Below are 18063 nucleotides of genomic sequence, written 5' to 3'. Positions count from 1 at the left end.
ATTTTAATTTATTTAATGAGGTCAGAAAATTATGTCATGCGGCTGATGATCTGACAGGTTTTAATATAAGAAATATCCTAAAAATCCCTTAAGGACGAGTCTGGCTTATACCAAATCGTGTTAATGCCATGTACTCATCTACATCATCCCTATGGTTGGCATGCAGACAAGCTCTTTCCTTGCTGAAAACCGAACACTAGAGCATGTCCTGCCCGTGAGAGAGTAAATGAGAGTGACAGTGTGAGACAGAGTAATAAAAAATAGAGAGAGAGAGAGAGAGAGAGAGAGAGAGAGAGAGAGAGAGAGAGAGAGAGAGAGAGAGAGAGAGAGAGAGAAAGGAGACAGGCACATAATCTGCACATCCTCACAACCAGCACACCTTTACCGTTCACAATCGGACTCAAGACTGAACTAAGAAAGCAAAAAAGGTGAGTACAGCAAAATGTGCATGCATGAGTGAGTGAGAATTTAATGTCTTTTAAATTAAAAAGTATAAAGAAAGCTACACGGTTAATATAAAGGTTATTTTGCAGGATTCTTAAGAATAATGATTCTTAATGATCCCACTGTATAGCCTACTTGATCTGGCTACTTATCAAAAAGGTTTTTTGAAGATTAGTTCTTAAGATCGGAATATTGGTTTCATGGTTCTTTAAAAAGCATGATTACATGCTGTAGTTGATTTTCCAAAGAACTAGTATATAAAAAGTTATTTGTGGAACTTAAGCCATATCAATTATGTTGTCATTTACACATCCTCATGTCATTCCAACCCTGTATGACTTCCTTTCTTCTGTGGAACATAGAAGAAAAGATATTTAGAGAAAAATCTCAGTGTTTTTTGTCCATACAGTGGAAGTTTGTTGCTTGGTTCACAATGTTCTTCAAAATATCAGAAGTAATGCATACAGATTTGGAACGACATGAGGGTGAGTAAATAATGACAGAATTTCCATGGGTGAACTAATCCTTTAAAAAGATTCTTCTGTGACATCAGGCTGTAAAAAAACTTATTTTGGGTCTTATTGGAGTCTTTATTTTAACAGTGTAGGGCAGGAAATGAAAATAGATAAAAAAAATTAAAAAAGTCAGGCGGCCTGAGCTTATATATTATAGTAACCGTCATGTAAATGGCAGGCTGGTGGATTTATCTGAATGAATGTAAGTCATGTGATGACAAATGAGGTCATGAAGCATGTAGGAAGTCTTTTCAATCTTCACTCTCATGTATGAGCTGTACTGTCATGCGGCTCTGTAATTATAAAACTGTCTGAGTGATCTACGAAAGTGCATGAAGAGGAGACCATTACTAGACGGGGTAGCATGTGACGGTCTTCACGAAAATTGAAAGAGGACAGATTAAGGTAACGTGAATTAAAGAGCGCCTGAACGGAGTGGTGGAGGAGGAGAGAAGGAAGTAGGCATGTTGATAATCTGTCAACTGGATTGTGATGGGAACCAAGATGAGAGGAAATAGCTATTCATGTGCTGAGGTGATTGGTGGCGGTCATCTGATTTTCAACCATAAACCTCTCAGGCTCTAGGATCGATCCAGGCATAAGTCACTGGCTCAGACAACAGGCTGGTCTTAAGTTCTTCTGCTGACACTCAATAGTCCACCACTCCTAGCTTGATGTCTGCAGGTCTAATGGGGAGGATGACACAGGGCGTTCCTTCATCTAGGACACACCTGGTGCCTCTCGCTCACAGCTGAGCGCTATTATCCTTGCAAATAAGCTAGCAAAGCCTGGGAGCTTTTTATACAGGTTTATACCGGCAGTGTCAGTTCCTGAGCTGTGGAGGCGTTATTTGAGAAAGTTTCCTTTTTCAGAAAACATCTGATTAGCACCAGAAGATAAACATTAATCCAAGAAGGAAACAAGGCTTCCTTTGAGGTAGAGAGCAGAGGTTATATAATTGGGCTTACTGATGCGTAACCTGTGAGTCTCTGTGCTGTCAAACATTCATTTAGCCGTCGGTTTGAATCCAGCGCCTCTGTTGACAATGTTGTGTGGGCTTAGAGCCTGAGGATGCCGAGAGGAGTCCGCTTTAATCATGGCGAGCCGGTCAATCCGCAGGGGGATTATTAAAGCAGGTCCACTGTCCCTTTCCAGCAGCTTTCCATCTGACAAAAATATAAATGGAAGAATGCCTAACAAAAAGGGATATGACTTTAATGGACGCACATGATAAAAAAAAGAATGCTGTGCTGTCAAATTAATTTGTTGCTTGAAAAGTAACTCAAGGTTTGTTATTTACAAAGGTTCAAATTTGCTCATAGTGCTAAATAATGAAGCCATACCCAGGCACAGTTGGAATCGAATCAATTTTAAATTTATGCTTTTGAATTTTTTTGCACTCTTTTTGTGCAAAAATAGGTTTCTATGGAATTGAATGAAGGCCCATGGCTGCATCTGAATATGTCTACTTCCCTATATATAGTAGGTGTAAAATGAGTAAACGAGTAGTGTGTCTGAATTCATTACATTCATAAAATAGTAGGAAAAAACTACATGGATGACATATTATCTCCGGCGAGATTCTGCGGTGTTTATCCAATGGACTCTTTACTATCCCATGAGTTCATGAGAGATGATTTGTGAATGGCAGTGAGGCGACGCAACCGACGCATGACAATGACAACATAACAAATGTAGATTACATTCATACTACTCAGTTATACTATATAAAGCATAGTTTTTTCTAATAACACTGAGTGTAAATACTTGTTGTGCCAAATATAAATAGCAACAAATAGCATTATACTAAATGCAAACAGTGATAGATGCTATTCACACAGAGTTTAAATAAAAGTAATATGCTATTTGCTCTAAAGGTAAAATATCTGAAAGTAGTGGGCGGAGTTAGTGAGAATAGCCTTTGTCAACATGGTTGGCCATCTGCACTTAGTGTAAATAGACAGTACCTTAATTTATTTCTCAATCAAAAGATCCCATATATGGCAAAAATTATGTTAAGCCAAAGGATGGATTGGCAATAAAATAAAAAAAAATGCGTAAAAAATCTCTGCGATGAAACAATAAACACTCTCTCCAGAGGAATCTTAAAAGAATGTATGGATAAGCAAGATGAAAATATGGAGAGAAAACAGCATGACAAGAGATAGATAGATAAGAGAAATAAGGAAATAAAATGACATAGATCGTTTCACAGGAAAAGTAACAGCTACACTTTTTTCAAAAGTAGCAGGTGTGGCAACAGGAAACAAAAGAGATAAAAGACACAGATGTGAAATGTGAAGTGAATTTGCAACAAGGACCAAGGAGAAATCAGCATTGTGATTGAAACTGTAAGGGAGGCAGTTGAGTGAGAGATAGAGAGAGCGATTGGAAGAATGCAGCATGTCACAAGACACATGACATTGTTAAAGACATTGATTTATAGGGAGCCAAGCAATGAGACTCATCTAAAAAAAAACTACAGGTGCTATCACAGGCATCTGACACAGCTGTGCACATGTATATGAGAGTGAGAGAGAGAAAGAGGGAGAAAGAGAGAGAGAGAGAGAGAGTGATACTAGGGGGAGGTTGGGGAAATGGTGGAGGCAGAGAGAGAGAATATTCTCAAAGCCATTCAAGTGACGAGTGTGAGGGAAGCCATGCTTGAACGGAGACACGCCGTGTGCTGAGAGACCAAGAAACAATAAGATATTTAAAAGAAGACAAAGACCCAAGATAAAAGAAAACATTCATTTAAGGATTGAATACATCTTTATCAATCTGAATCAATTTTACAGGTACACCAACAGAGAAAGAGACCAAGAAGAAGAGTGAAGGTAAGTCACAATAATTTGCATCTCAGATCTCCACAGGTAACTGCTGTCATTGTGATTTTCATGCAGCATGACAGAGAGTAGATGGGGACAGCTGATGGATGGAGGGATGAGGTGGAAGAGGAGAGGAATAATTGAAGATGGGAAAAAGAAAGAATATGTAGTGGGAGTGATAAGATGAGTGGCATGCCAAAGAATATGGAATACTGTTTACATTCTGAAGAATATATTTGATAGTTTTTGCATCTGGCAGGTCATATGTGATTTTAAATTAATGCAATAGTGAGTGCTAGTGGAAAAGCTGGTAAAAATATACATGCGGAATTGTTAAAACATGGTAATCTTGAGATTTGTACTCTGTCACACCTCTGGGCGCAAAAGGTCTATTTTATGTGACTCATTTAGTAATAGACGTGCACTGACATTTTGAAAGATTGCTCTAATCTAAAAGAATCCATTGAAAAAAAGAGAGAGGGAGAGAGAGAGAGAGAGAGAGAGAGAGAGAGAGAGAGAGAGAGAGAGAGAGAGAGAGAGACTTAGAATGAAAGAAACAGAGAGAAAGAGAGAGAAAGAGAGCGAGAGAAATGGTTGGTGGGGGCTGATCTGTGGTAAAATGGTCCAGAGCCTTTTATTATGGACTGCTTCTTGTTCAGGTCCCATGACAATAACTGCAGTGGTTACTGCTGGTGTGTTTTGAGGCAAGACAATCAGCTTCATAAGCTTAAAGTAAAGAGAAATAGTGACTGGGAGGTTGTTAAATAAAATAGTAGGTTGTTGGTGGAGCAATTGTGTGCGGGCAGAGGACTGCTGCCATCTTGTGCTAAGGTTCCGGGACATTTAAGTTTACATGATTGATGGGTACTTATGAGGGTAAACAGGACCAGTGTCCTGGGACCTCGAGCTGAGAGACACCAGAAAACAATGTAATGCAAATTGAAAATTGAAAATTAAAATTGGTGGACAAACAGTGCTTGGATGTGTTCAATTAACTAATTTTAATTGTATTCAACAATTTATTAATATACCATTAATAGTTAATAGACTATTGTATTAATGAATAATGCAGAAATATATTGCAGACAGGGTTCCCACAATCAATGAATATCTGGAATTTTTTAAACATGCCAGGAAAATTCATAAAAATTTCTACATTGAATATGTTTTTCCTCAAAGAAATGTTTGAATCATCAGCAAACTGCTGTTGAGTTATTTTCAAGGGGCCATGAACTGCATTATTTTATTATTTTATAGTGTTTTCTGGGGTGCACTTATAATGTCAGTATGATTTTTACATCAAAAATTGTCATAAATTAGAAATTAAAGGCATTTTTCCTACCCTGATTTTAGCCATCTGATTTGAACGCTGTTTTAAGGGGCGTGTCTGCTGTGAGACTTCAGTGTAAACGCCCACTGCTGTGATTGGCTAACATCATTGCAAATAAAATAGCTAATAAGTATTACATGTGGAATTCTCTCGAAAACTATTAGCACGGTTTTACTATTACAGTTCTCGAGGTTTACTAATGATTATAGCATTATATTTAGATCTAGCATCATATTTAGATCGTGGCATAAAAGGTTGCAGTGGATGAGCATTGTAGCCGATCACAGACATGTCGAATGCATGAATGCAGCGATTATACACATTATAACTTTTTTACTCACATACAGAAGTGTGATTCGCCGTTCTTGTCAGATCCAACAGGCTAGAAGGCACAGCATCGTTTTTTAATTTCAGGCTCTCTGCAAATCCAATGCAGCTACTGTGTTTTTCACAGCCTGGCACTGCACAACATTTTGCACTCTTCAAAGGCATGTAATCGCTTAGCGTCATGTGACGTCTGTTATTTACCTACTACTACTTGTCGTGCTCTAATCAGTGGGCGGGGCTACTGAACTTTAGGGTTTGTGATGTCACCAACCCGGAAAAAGGCTTATTGTAGTCCATAAAAATGGTTTCTGTAAAAGAAAATAACTCCCTTTGCATTGAACTTTGAGCGTCGTACTGTAACTTTGCAGATGTTGTTTATGCTCAAACAGCAACATTACATACTAACTAAAGTTTAAAAAGTGAAATCATAATCAAGGACCTCTTTAATAAATAAAAAAATGACTGAAAAGGTCCTGAATAAATGATGACTCATTTGTCAAAAACAATAGGAACCCTTGCAGACATGCATCAATCTGAGTTTTATTATCCACTTGGTAAACTGGATGAAAAGCAAAAGCTGATAATATAATTTTAATATAAAATCTCATAAATGTGTAGCAAAGAAGCAAAAGTTTAATACAAAGACGCAATTAAACAATCTTATTCTCTGATTTGTATAATCCCTGGAGAAAACAGTGTGTGGGGTGAAAAGAGAGGGCCTTCAGAGTGACTGGTCATAATCCGTTCTTGATAGAGATGATTAACAAAACTTTTTTCTTAAATCCTCTTCACAGCCACTGCTCATCCGTATCACATTATCACAGAATGCTGCTCTATCTTATGTTCTGGGCGAGTCTATTTCTGTTGATTACAAACGGGTGAGTAAAGAGATAAACATCTGACACATCGAGATTGAGAATCATGGGCCATCCACATTATTAACATTTTTCCCTGTCTCCCAGTGAAAGAGGATTCTATGGGAATCAGTATGGCGAGTGGAATGATTCACAACTGCAGCCCACCATACAGAAGCTGATGAAAGGCTACAATCGATACCTAAGGCCAAACTTTAACCGTGAGGGCCAGCTGCAGTTGATTAAATATAGATTGAGAATTAAAACATGGATAATACAAACACATTTCTATGTTCCCACAGAGGGGCCTGTTGAAATTGGAATGAGTTTGGATATTGCCAGCATTGATGCCATCTCTGAGATTAACATGGTACTATTCATATTTATAACCTCACCTGTAAACTTTCTTGAAGACTAATGGGACTAATGAAGAATCTGTTCTGTTCACATACTGATAGGACTACACAGCCACTATTTTCTTAAGACAACGATGGCAAGATTCCCGACTGATATTCCCTGGAAATGAAAGTCTGAGTCTGGATGGAAGGCTGGTTTCTTTGCTGTGGATCCCCGATACGTTCATCCCTGATTCTAAGCGTTCCTTCCTCCATGATGTCACTGTGGAGAACCGCCTGATCCGCATCTTCAGCAATGGCACTGTGCTCTACGCTCTCCGGTAAACACTGAATCTGAATTTACAACTTACCCAAGGATGAACAGCTGCACCAGGCAGCTGTATGTGCGTCTGGGGAACCTTCCTACTGAAATGGTTCAATCAATATTCCTCCTTTTCTCCACAGCATAACAGCAACCATCGCCTGCAACATGGACCTCACCAAGTATCCTATGGATAGACAAGAGTGTACTTTGCAATTAGAAAGCTGTAAGTGTTTTCACTCTAAACAATCAGATGTAAATTACTTCTACTTATGTTATTTTATTGATTATTCAAGAGCAGTCTGTGCAAACCCTTAAACCTGAATGTGTGTGCATGCATGTTCAGGGGGCTATAATTTACAGGATGTGGTGTTTTACTGGACCCGAGGGAATGACTCAGTGAAGGGGTTAGATACACTGCGTCTGGCCCAGTACAGTGTAGAGAGCCACTACACGACCGTATCTGAAGCTGTGTATGAAACAGGTATAAACATCTAATTTCATTATGAATATCTTGGCCACTTTTACATTTTATTTTACTGAAAAGTACCAGTCAGCCAGTCTTTTAACAGACGTCTTTTTCCTAAGCGGCTTACAGCGCAATCATGGTTTACAGTGTCCCAAAAAAAGAATTTGGACACACTTAAAGCCTGACTTAAAGATGCATGAATGACATTGCATTAGATAACAAAAGATCATCCAAATGGCTTTTTTATTTAATTTTCTCCAAAGATAGGGGAGTGATAGGGGGTGAAACACTCAGTTTCAGTCAATCTCATGTTAATCTTGAGTACCTATAGAGTAGTATTGCATCCTTCATATCTCCAAAAAGTCGTTTGTTTTATTATATTTATAAAAGAAAGATAGGCTGTACCGAGTCTTTCCGGAAAAAAACGAGCGGCTGGAGGCGTGCCGTGTGGGCGGAGCGCCGATAGCTAACAACACACAGACATTTGAAGCAGTTTTATTACTCACCGCCTGCGGTTCCAACGCACGACCGTGAACCTTTATCGTTGGGACTGCTCCACCCTTAAGCATTAGACGATCTGCAAATCCGGCGTCGAACTGGGCCTTGTTTATAAAACCTATGCAGCGCTGCCGATGATTTCCTGTTGAAGCGAGTTGATGTGCACGTTCTCGCTCTCCTCTAGTCGACGTGTGCGCGGGCGCGCTTTTCCGAGAGAAATGCTCATATAAGGAGTTCCACTCTCGTCTACGTCATTAGATCCACGATCGAAAAAAACAGCCGAAACTTGTACCAACCCGGAAGTAAGATTTTCGGCACAGAAATTTATTCTCCGTTATTCGTCCAAAAATTTTTTTTTAAAACTTTGGCCATGTTTAGCATGAGAATCCATTTCTTTAACACTGTAAACAACTCTGAATACATGAAACACCATTGTACCCCCCCTTTAAAACTATTTCCAATATAATGATACAATATTAATATTACCAGTCTACAAGAACTACCTACTTTTTACCTTAAAGCGATATTTCACCCAGAAATTAAAATTTTCATAATTTACTTACCCTCAAGTTGTTGACTTTTGGGACCCATTGAGTATTTTTTTTCCATGCTATGGAAGTCAATGGGGCCTTGGGCCTGTTTGGTTACAGACATTCTTCAAATTATTCTTTTGTGTTCAGCAGAAGAAATAAATTCATACATGTTTGGAACGACTTGAGGGTGAGTAAATGATGACAGAATTTTCATTTTTTGGGTGAACTATTCTTTTAAAATGTATTGATAATCAACATGATAAACAGAAAGCAACAAAACATTCACTAAATAACAGAAAATGTAACACAAAACACCCTAATGTACATTTACAGATAACAAAAATAAGCCGAAACAAAACTATTTTACCAATAACCAACATATTATTTTTATAGTATTTTTCTGTAAGAATTCCACAAAATTAAAAATTACAGTGTATGAATCACCTGCAGTATTCTGGATCTCTTGCAGGTTTTTACCCGAAGCTAGTGCTCCACTTCGCTTTGCGCAGAAATGTGCTGTTCTTTATTCTGGAGACGTATGTGCCCTCAACCTTGCTGGTGGTTCTGTCATGGGTGTCTTTCTGGATCAGTCAGTCCTCCGTACCAGCTCGCACCTGCATCGGCCAGTGATTCTAAGAGTTTATTACTCTAGCAAACATGTTCTATAAAACATTTCTAGATCAAATAAACTAAATATTCTCTATCAAATCCATTTATTTGACAGGAGTGACCACTGTTCTTACCATGACCACACTAATGATGGGTGCCAGGACCTCACTTCCTAATGCCAACTGCTTCATTAAGGCTATCGACGTCTATCTCGGCATCTGTTTCACCTTCATCTTTGGTGCTCTGCTGGAATATGCCTGCGCTCATTTCTGCACCATGCAGCACCAGACCATTGTAGATGTGCAAAGGGTGAGAAACCTGTGGATAGTGTTTAAATATTACTTTTTTTATTTTTTTTACAACTAATTAATTACCTTTTTAAACTAACTTTTCATAGGAACTACTCAAAGAATTCGAGGAGTCAAATGGTACGACTCACTTGGTCAATTCAATGTCACCAAAAAAGATGCAGACGGAAGACTCAACTCAGCAGGAGACGCCAGAGCAATCTGTGGCATGTGAAGGGGATGAGGCAGTGGACAAGAAACAAGAGAAGGGGTGCAGTTTATCCTCCGTAAAGCAAATGTCTCACCGAGCAGCATCCATGATGAGTGTCGAGAATCCTCACAACATCGACAGGCACTCAAGGACACTGTTCCCTATGGCATTTCTCCTCGTCAATATCTTCTACTGGCTCTATTACCTTTTATTCTAACGGACTGAAAACTCTACCTCCTATCTCCATAAACAAAGTATTACTCAAATGACTGAAAAAGTGAAAAGACTGATGACTACCCATCATTTCCAGGTTAAATAGTGCCCTATCACACTGAGCTGGACTTTTGTTCACTGTTGCATTGAAGCTTGAAATTGCACTGCAAGTGTTTCTATGCAACAGTGAAAATTAAGATTACATGAACAAACATAAATCACAATAGGGACACATCAGCAATAGGACACAAAGAAGGACACTGTTGTATCCAGTCTTATTTCTTAAAGGGGTCCTATTATGATTTTATCCCCACTTTTACAACTTTAGTTAGTGTGTAATGTTGCTGTTTGAGCATAAAAAAGATCTGCAAGGTTACAAAGCTCAAAGTCCACTACAAAGGGAGATATTTTATTTAACTGAATCCCCTTTACAAGAACTACAACGAATGGCTCGTTTGGACTACAACACAATTTTTCCGGATCTTATGAAGTCACAATGCTCTCATGTAACTCATTTAAATAATCCCCACCCATGGAATATGCAAAAAGGGGGACGAGGCCTGGCTGAGCTGCATTAGAGAAGACAGTGTTGTCACTACAGAATGTCAGAGACATTGTTTTTTTCCGTTTCCTTCCTAAGGCTGACAAACTTACTTGTTTTTTTGTAAGATGGTTCACTGCTCCTTAGGTAAATTTTGTGATCAGTTACTGTTTGTTTTAGCTTAGGTTTCCGACAAATATCACGATTAAATGGTGGATAACATTGTATCTATAATGTAAAAGAAAATACAAATCACATAATAGGAAAAATATACCACTCTGAAACGTCCTGTGAAACCCGTGCTTGCAAAGTATGTGCATGAAATCCATTCTGCATGTTCGTTAACATTGTCAGGGTCTGAATCGGGCTCGAATTGGTTTGAAATTGACGCCATCCTCAATATTTACACTAGAGAAGAACTCGCAGTTATGGAGGGGCGGGACATTTCCTGAACACACACTAAGTGCTGTCAATCAGAACACACTTGGTCAGCTAACCAATCACAGCACATTTCGTATATTTCGGAAGGAAGGGCTTCATCGAAATTGGCGTGTTCGAGCCAGACTGGGGAGAGAGGTGCTGTAATAATGTAAAATAGCCTATGTATACACGGCACCCCAAAAACAAAATCAAGACTTCGTAAAAGGGCATAATAGGACCCCTTTAAGCAATTGCCTTTACATTGCTGATTTATAAGGTTTCAATGCTTTACCTGTGTTTTTCTTCTTCTTGCTTTGCTAGGTAAATGTAATGCACTGTAGGGATGTTGTAAACTTCATAAGCAATGAATGAGCATATTAAATGCCAATAAGTAAAACCAATAGGCCTAATGGTCAATGTATGCATGTATGTACAGCGGGGTCCATAAGTTTGATTCCATATTGTAAAACTGAAATTAAAATCTGGAAATAAAGTTTTAATTAAAAAAAAAAGGTCAAATATATAAAAAATATGTAAGATTCTGCAATATTTCTAGGGCACAATTCAAACTTACAATTCAAACAAACAATGTAACTTATATGTTTCATTATACTAGTATATAACCAAAGCTATAGATTGTGAAATTAAACATTTCTCATTCTTAGTGTTTTTTTAGTTAGCTTAGATAGTAGCATATAGGCTACAGCTATCCTAAATGATAAGAGAGAACGTTTTTTTCACCATCTACGATATTTTTCGATAAAAAACTTAGATAACAAATATGATATAAGCATAATTCTGTTTAAGAATTAATTATGACATGGCATGCTTGTAATTAAAAATATATTATGCCTTATTGCTTTAAGAATTATTTATGACATGGCATGCTTGTAATTAAAAATATATTATGCCTTATTGCTTAATAACAATTAGCAATGTCACAAGACATACCTAAAAATGCAAAAGAAATACAATTTATTTCACTTAAACTATATAAATAATCAGGATAAAAATAAAAGATATCACATGAATTAAAGTTTGATTGATTACATTAAGAATCCTAAGCTGGGACCCATTTTTTTTCTGGGATCTCTTCTTCACCACACCGCCACCGTTTCACTGTTCATCTATGACTCCATTGCTTTACTCAGTTAAGCCATTAGGTGGCACTGTCGCGCTTAAGCAATAAACTAAGAGCATCGTCTGGTCAAAGAGGAAAATCTATCAGCCAATGAGGAAGCTGGTTGCCTTTTAAAACTCAGCCGGGAAACTCGGAACCAAAACAAACGACATTTTTGCTCGTGTACGGAGGATAAGAATACATAGAGATAAAAGGTAGGTACTCAACACCGTCTCGGTAGAGGTTGTATTTAATTTTGACTGGTATGATTTGGTTTTAGAAAGACTAAAGGTTAGTTCAACTGGCGATATGCATTGATAAAACCCGCGTGCCACTTTTAATAATACAACGTAAAACGAAGTTGCCCAAGATTAACTGTTTTGTTACGAATCACAAACGGCATTATTTCAACCGAACAAGTTTGTTTTGATTGTCTTGCTGTTAAGTGAGTGTAGTTTGTATCTTGAAGCTGCAGTGTTTCTTTAACCTGTCTCTGTCAACGCTGTGCAAAGCTACAGACATGGACACCATGATTTACCTGGATCAGGAGAACGGCAGACTGACCACTCCATCCATCAAATCTCGCCCGAACAGACTGCACTCAGCTCCAGGTCAGTACCAATGCTCAGACACCAAAATGCATTTTGTACCAGAACCATAAATGGTGTCAAATTTACTCGTATGTAACTTTCAGATCAGTGCTTGAGAACACCTCTGACAGGAAAGACGCGTCTCGGAGCTCCTCTGCAATCCAACCGAAAAGCTTTGGGAGTCCTAAATAAGGTTGTTGCCACCCCAGCAGCCTCTCATAAAGCAGAGGAGAAAACCAAACCTGCAGAAGCCAAGGTTGGTTCTTGAGATTATGAAGGCTTCTTTCCTACATAGACAACTATATTGAAATCATTTGTAGGTTGATTAAATGCATGTTTCATCAGTGTAAGGTGCCTGCTCAGCCTCCTGGTGAGGAGTTGCCAGAGATTGAGAAGTGCTTCCCGTACAATCCAAGCGGTAAGCCTGTCTGCTGCTTCATGGCTTTGGAACCGAACTCTCTTGGTGTCAGGCAGCTGTTGATGACTCTGTCCTGTGTTAAATGTGTAGAGTTTGAGACCTACAGTGTTCCAGATGAAGTCTTCCTCAGTGGTTTCTCTCTGGCTGGTTTGGCTAAACAGACGTGGCCGGCTGCTTCCCCTGCTGTGGAAGAGCTTATTCTGGATCCGTGTTTGCCACTCTCACCTTTAAAGATGCCCGGTGGTAATGAGTATACTTCGAAGCAGTTTAAACTTTAAATGCAAAACGTTTTTATGCTTGTTAATTCTTTATTTTCTCAAATGCAGCAGTGCAATATGCTGATGAAATGGAGGCCTTCCTACAGACGATAAATGAGCTGACTGTTGACCTGCCCCTGGAGTGTGAATTCTAAACTTTCTTTTATTTTTTTTTGTTGAATTGTGAACGTTGTACATTCAGAACTGTTTGTTTTTAACTGTTATTAAACTTTATAAAATGAATGTTCAAAGGGATCTGTTAATCTTGTTTTTTGAAACTGTCTGAGGGCTTTTTCTCTTGATCACCAATGTTCCGATCTCACTAAAGGGGTTATTTCATTCATTAAATGTATATTAATTGACAATCCACCTGTGATATTGTGAATTATTTAAGAAAATGTCAGGTTTTGCAATGGCTTTTATTGGCTTCCTGGATTTTTCCATATTCAAGTTGAACAGGTGCTCTATCAGGATATGGATATACAGTGTATATTATACACCATAATGTTAACACTTTACAATGAGGTCTCAGTTAACATGAACGAATGAGAAATTTGTTAGTTCACTAAATGTTTGTGTTCGTTCAGTGCATTTATATTAACAGATCATTTAGATTTTTAATGTATTTGTAAATGTGGAAGTTAACATGAACTAAAATTAATGATACAGAAGTATTGTTAATGTTAACAATGAATCCTTATTGTAAAGTGTTAACATGCATTTTTTTTTTTTTTTTTTTTTGAGTGGCTGTTCAATGTTCAGATCTTAGAAACTAGGACAGTTCTCTCTTCTTTTGGCTGGCTTGTATAAAGTATTGCAATAAAACACAGTTTTTGTTCCCAACTGATCAATCTTTTGCAAGTCAATAACTGACATAGGAGCAAAGATACATTTTGTCTTTATTAAAAGAATATTCCCATCTCCATGTATAAAGACATTTAAAGTGCAAATGTTACTCACATTAAAAGGTGGTAAAGAAATGGGGGAGGGATACAAACAGAGTATCAGTTAGATACTATGAAGCTAGAAAAGAATGTTAAAAAGTATATATATACAATGTTCAAATATACACTGTTATTAGCACCAATTGGTTAAGAGCTGGAATTACCCCAGAAGTATGAGCAATGGAGTGAAAAAAACAAACAAAACACTGTACAAATCAGTTACCATGCCTCTTAAATTAAAGAGTATAAAATTCAAGACTTTAAAGTGGATTGTCTCGCATGCATTCCCATCCTCTGCTTCTTTTACAACTTAACCACAACTCTTTCTTGCACTTTCAACTGACAAACTTATTTCATCATACCCTCTCAATCCTTCAACACTGATGCCATTTTGTGTTTGTCACATGGAACTTCACAAGACACATGAAGAGGACATCATTTGGCTGCAAAGTATTATAATATAGTTGGTGCTTTGTCATTCTAACTCCACTGTAAAGTTATAAAAGTGGCAGTCACCATAGAGTTGCATATACAGCAGTCTGTGTTGGTGCAAGTCCTCATATTAATCGTTAAGTCTTCCTGATCAGCAGTTTCTCTAAGTCCCCTTCTTAGATTCCCATTCCTGGTTAAAAACAAAGCATTAATGATTAATTTACTCACACATACGGGCCTATTCCGCAACATATACGATCTTAATAGCAGGAGCGTAAAATGATAAATGAAACTCATTAGAGACTGACTAATTAGAAATGGACTAAATGTTTTAATGTGATCCCTATTGATGCAGCAAGCTGTTCTGTTTGCATTATCTGCCTTTTGATGCATTGCACTGGATATGTGTTTACCTTGGCTTTCTGCATAACATTCCCCTTTGAGGATGCATAGATGGAGGGAGGTCGCTTACGCATTTCAGAGGCGCAGTTGACTGGGAGAAACGACTCAATATACTGAGTCTCCGTCCTTTGAGTCTTTGAGGAAAGAAGGAAGCATATTTAACATCAGAAAATCCTTTTGATTAAACTATTCTTTCTAATATTTGCCCAGTACCTTGTTTGTAGGTTTAGACTCTGTAGGCGTACTAGGCGCCTCCATTTCTCCACCAGCCAGAGATTTCTTCAGGTTCTCCTTCACCTGCGTGAGCCTGAGCTCTAGATCCACACGCTCAACCTCTTTCACCCGGCAGCTGTCCTCCAACTGGACGACACGCTCCTCTAAAGCCAACCTCTGCTTATCTGAACAACAATAGATAATTACATTTACATACGAGTTTCTGGCGGAAATATACATAAGGACACTAGTTGAGTAAGAGGAAACAATCACTACAACTGTAGTGGTAGGGCTGCACAAAATTATTGTGAATTATTGAATTATTTTTTTTTTTGAATCAACTCTGCAAATGCAAATTTATTTTTAAAGAGCACCAATTTTGCTGTGCTGCACAATTTGGTAAAAAAAAAAGTGTGATTACACATCAATATGACTATAAAATAATAATAATACTATAAAATAATAATAATAATAATAATAATAATAATAATTATTATTATTATTATTACTAATAATATTAAACAAAATAAGAAATATTAGTATTGTAATAATAATACTTTTTCACAGTCTTTCATCTTTATTTTATTTTAAAATCTACAATTCTAATATTTATGGCCGTCTCAATTTATTTGCGATTTGACAGTCGCACAAAGCCATATCGCAAATTTAGTTTTATGTAAAACCAAACCAACTACTGTGGAATAGTACCTCTGTATTATTGCATAAAATAGACAGGAAAGATTTCTTTCTCACCCGTTGCACCTTTCATTTTCTCCTTTGCCTCTCGTTTCTTATTCCGCAGTGAGACTAGTGCACTTCTGATACTGTCTATTTCTGTCTCCAGGTCTTCTTTTTCTTTCAAGAAGCGGCGTGCATCCTCCTGTGCCCGCGTTTTCCCATACCTCCCGTATTGATTTGCGTCTGAAATGTCAAGTAAAGTTCAAAGATCAGACCCTAGAAGTCTGCGGGAAGGTGGCAAAGCTCTTAGCACTTAGTGACGAGAGAATGAGTGTGAAAATGCAGAGAGCCGTAGATCAAACCAAAATGTCTTAAGCTCAGGTTACATTATTCTGACTGCTTTTGATGTGACAGCGTGAGAACTTTTCAAAATGGCCAAAATAAGGTTAAGCAGTCAGCGGGCTGCTAATAAAAACTTAAAACCATCTATTCTTTATGTTAAAGTGAACGCTGGATCTAACAGCTGTGTTTGTTATAAGCACAACTAGCACAGTGCAGAGTGTGACGGGACTCACTGGAGCCGTGGCGCTTTAGGGTGATTTGTGGACTGGGCTTTCCTGTGTCACTGCTGGAGAAAGAAGAACGACGCTTCGTTTGTGCTCCTCCCCTCAACCTCTCATGTCCCTGCTGAAGAAATTAAGTGTACCAGGTCAGATATTGTCTATATAAACAACTGTACTGCATGCTGCTTCATATGGGTCAATCCACAAAATGAATGCCATTTCCGTTCCTCATATACCCATTGTGTAACAAATGATTGACAATGAATAGCTGATGCTAATTGTGTTTTAATAAACATGCCAATAAAGTCCACAAACTGTGGAAATAAAGTGAAATAAATGGTAGAATTTTGTGTTTATGCACATCCATCCATCATAAAAATAATCCATACGACTCCAGTGGGTTAATAAATACATTCTTATGCGAAGCAATGGGTTTTTGGTCGTACGCGTGTTCACGAGAGAGTTGAGGATGACCTCTGACTCGATGTATGACGTATGACTTATGATGTAGGACGTAAGAATTATGACATTGGATGTTTGACGTAGAATGTATAACATTGGTCTTATAACGTAGGATGTATGACATAGGACTTATGACGTAGGAGTTATGACGTAGGAGTTATGACGTAGGAGTTATGACGTAGGATGTATAACGTAGGCGTAGCATAAGCTTAGATGAGAATTGATGAACCCGGAAGCGAAGAGGATAGAGCAAAACAAAATGGCGGTTACGAATTAGAAGTCTTCTAATTACAAAAAAATTTTGATATAAGAAAAGAGCTGTCACCCTTCTGCCGGAACTCGGCTCTCTCGTGATCAGCAGGTTGCCAGAAGCCAGTATAGTTTGTAAAGTTTTAAATATGGATATTTTTCTTACAAAAACCCATGCTTCACTTTTTTTTTCACTTTGCATTTATTAAACCTCTAGAGTCGTATAGATTACTTTTATGATGAATGGATGTGCTTTTTGGAGCTTCAAAAACTAGGGCACTATCCAATGCCATTACAAAGCTGGGAAGAGCCAGGATATTATTTAATACAACTCCAATTGTGTTCTGCTGAAAGAAGAAAGTCATAACCGCCTAGGATGGCTTGAGGTTGAGTAAATTATGGGATCATTTCTTTCTTTTTTTCCCCATAATTTTACTGTTTGGCTTGAGATGCAGTATTACAATATTGCACAATGCAATATGACATTTAAAAATGCAATTTAAAAAATCTCCTGAAATAAGGATATTTTAGAAAAAATGACTTTTTTAGCCCTGATCGCACAAGTTGAGGCACGCACAGATGGAGAGAACTGATGTTTCTGTGCGGGTGTCTAAAGGTTCAGCACAGGTTTAACAAGCCACTCGGAGGCCAGAGGCCATGACGACTGAACCTGCTCTAACCCCTGATTACTGCAGAGTCAGCACACACTTCTCATCTTTCATTAAAGACCAGCCAGGGCACATGATATAAAGAAGACTTGTCTTCAAACAAAGAAAAAAAAGATTTAAAAAATCAGATAATGACTCCACTCATGAGTGTTGTTTACACTTAATGTTTGTGTATGATGCATGCACACGAGTATTGGGAATTTCTTCAATAATTTCTTATGTGCGACCACAAACCTCTATGGCTTCAAAAGGGACCTCATCATATGTTCGTGAATCTGTGGAGGTTGCCCATCTAAATAAACAGGAAAAGAAATAAGAACAGTTAAGGTAG

General features: G+C 37.9%; 3 protein-coding genes across 4 annotated transcripts in view; 2 read left to right on the top strand and 1 right to left on the bottom strand.

Moving 5' to 3' along the window:
- The first annotated feature begins 252 nt into the window (after positions 1-252).
- Positions 253-11238, top strand: gabrp (gamma-aminobutyric acid type A receptor subunit pi). Its single transcript, XM_084133706.1, has 11 exons — positions 253-428; positions 3758-3796; positions 6239-6322; positions 6407-6519; positions 6601-6668; positions 6757-6974; positions 7099-7181; positions 7302-7439; positions 8925-9077; positions 9180-9373; positions 9462-11238. The coding sequence occupies exons 3-11, from the start codon at positions 6270-6272 to the stop codon at positions 9777-9779; spliced, it is 1338 nt and encodes a 445-aa protein (XP_083989832.1). The 5' UTR covers positions 253-428; positions 3758-3796; positions 6239-6269; the 3' UTR covers positions 9780-11238.
- A 699-nt stretch (positions 11239-11937) lies between these two features.
- pttg1 (PTTG1 regulator of sister chromatid separation, securin) lies at positions 11938-13486 on the top strand. The gene is made up of 6 exons (XM_084133993.1): positions 11938-12071; positions 12369-12467; positions 12551-12702; positions 12792-12864; positions 12955-13107; positions 13191-13486. The coding sequence occupies exons 2-6, from the start codon at positions 12377-12379 to the stop codon at positions 13274-13276; spliced, it is 555 nt and encodes a 184-aa protein (XP_083990119.1). The 5' UTR covers positions 11938-12071; positions 12369-12376; the 3' UTR covers positions 13277-13486.
- Positions 13487-13959: 473 nt separating this feature from the next.
- The window catches only part of afap1l1a (actin filament associated protein 1-like 1a), a 28986-nt gene continuing 24882 nt past the window's right edge, over positions 13960-18063 (bottom strand). For both annotated transcript variants that reach the window (XM_084133992.1, XM_084133991.1), the window contains exons 14-19: positions 17967-18024; positions 16366-16477; positions 15866-16033; positions 15113-15297; positions 14911-15033; positions 13960-14687 (exon numbers count right to left, since the gene is read on the bottom strand). In XM_084133992.1, the coding sequence (XP_083990118.1) occupies positions 14661-14687; positions 14911-15033; positions 15113-15297; positions 15866-16033; positions 16366-16477; positions 17967-18024 (673 nt within the window). In that variant the 3' untranslated portion in view covers positions 13960-14660. The remainder of the gene's footprint in view (positions 14688-14910; positions 15034-15112; positions 15298-15865; positions 16034-16365; positions 16478-17966; positions 18025-18063) is intronic.

The sequence above is a fragment of the Abramis brama genome, assembly GCF_963993115.1.
Source record: "Abramis brama genome assembly, chromosome: 13".
Lineage (NCBI taxonomy): Eukaryota > Metazoa > Chordata > Actinopteri > Cypriniformes > Leuciscidae > Abramis > Abramis brama.
Note: the sequence above shows the minus strand (reverse complement) of the source record. Positions and strands in the feature narration are given on the sequence as shown.

Bases quoted from the DNA above. Each gene is read 5' to 3' on its own strand.
- gabrp (XM_084133706.1), top strand. From the start codon at position 6,270: ATGCTGCTCTATCTTATGTTCTGGGCGAGTCTATTTCTGTTGATTACA. The intron at 9,078-9,179 runs GCCAGTGATTCT...TTTATTTGACAG, and splicing joins ACCAGCTCGCACCTGCATCG to GAGTGACCACTGTTCTTACC. The intron at 9,374-9,461 runs GTGAGAAACCTG...AACTTTTCATAG, and splicing joins CCATTGTAGATGTGCAAAGG to GAACTACTCAAAGAATTCGA.
- pttg1 (XM_084133993.1), top strand. From the start codon at position 12,377: ATGGACACCATGATTTACCTGGATCAGGAGAACGGCAGACTGACCACT. The intron at 12,468-12,550 runs GTCAGTACCAAT...TGTAACTTTCAG, and splicing joins CAGACTGCACTCAGCTCCAG to ATCAGTGCTTGAGAACACCT. The intron at 12,865-12,954 runs GTAAGCCTGTCT...TTAAATGTGTAG, and splicing joins CTTCCCGTACAATCCAAGCG to AGTTTGAGACCTACAGTGTT.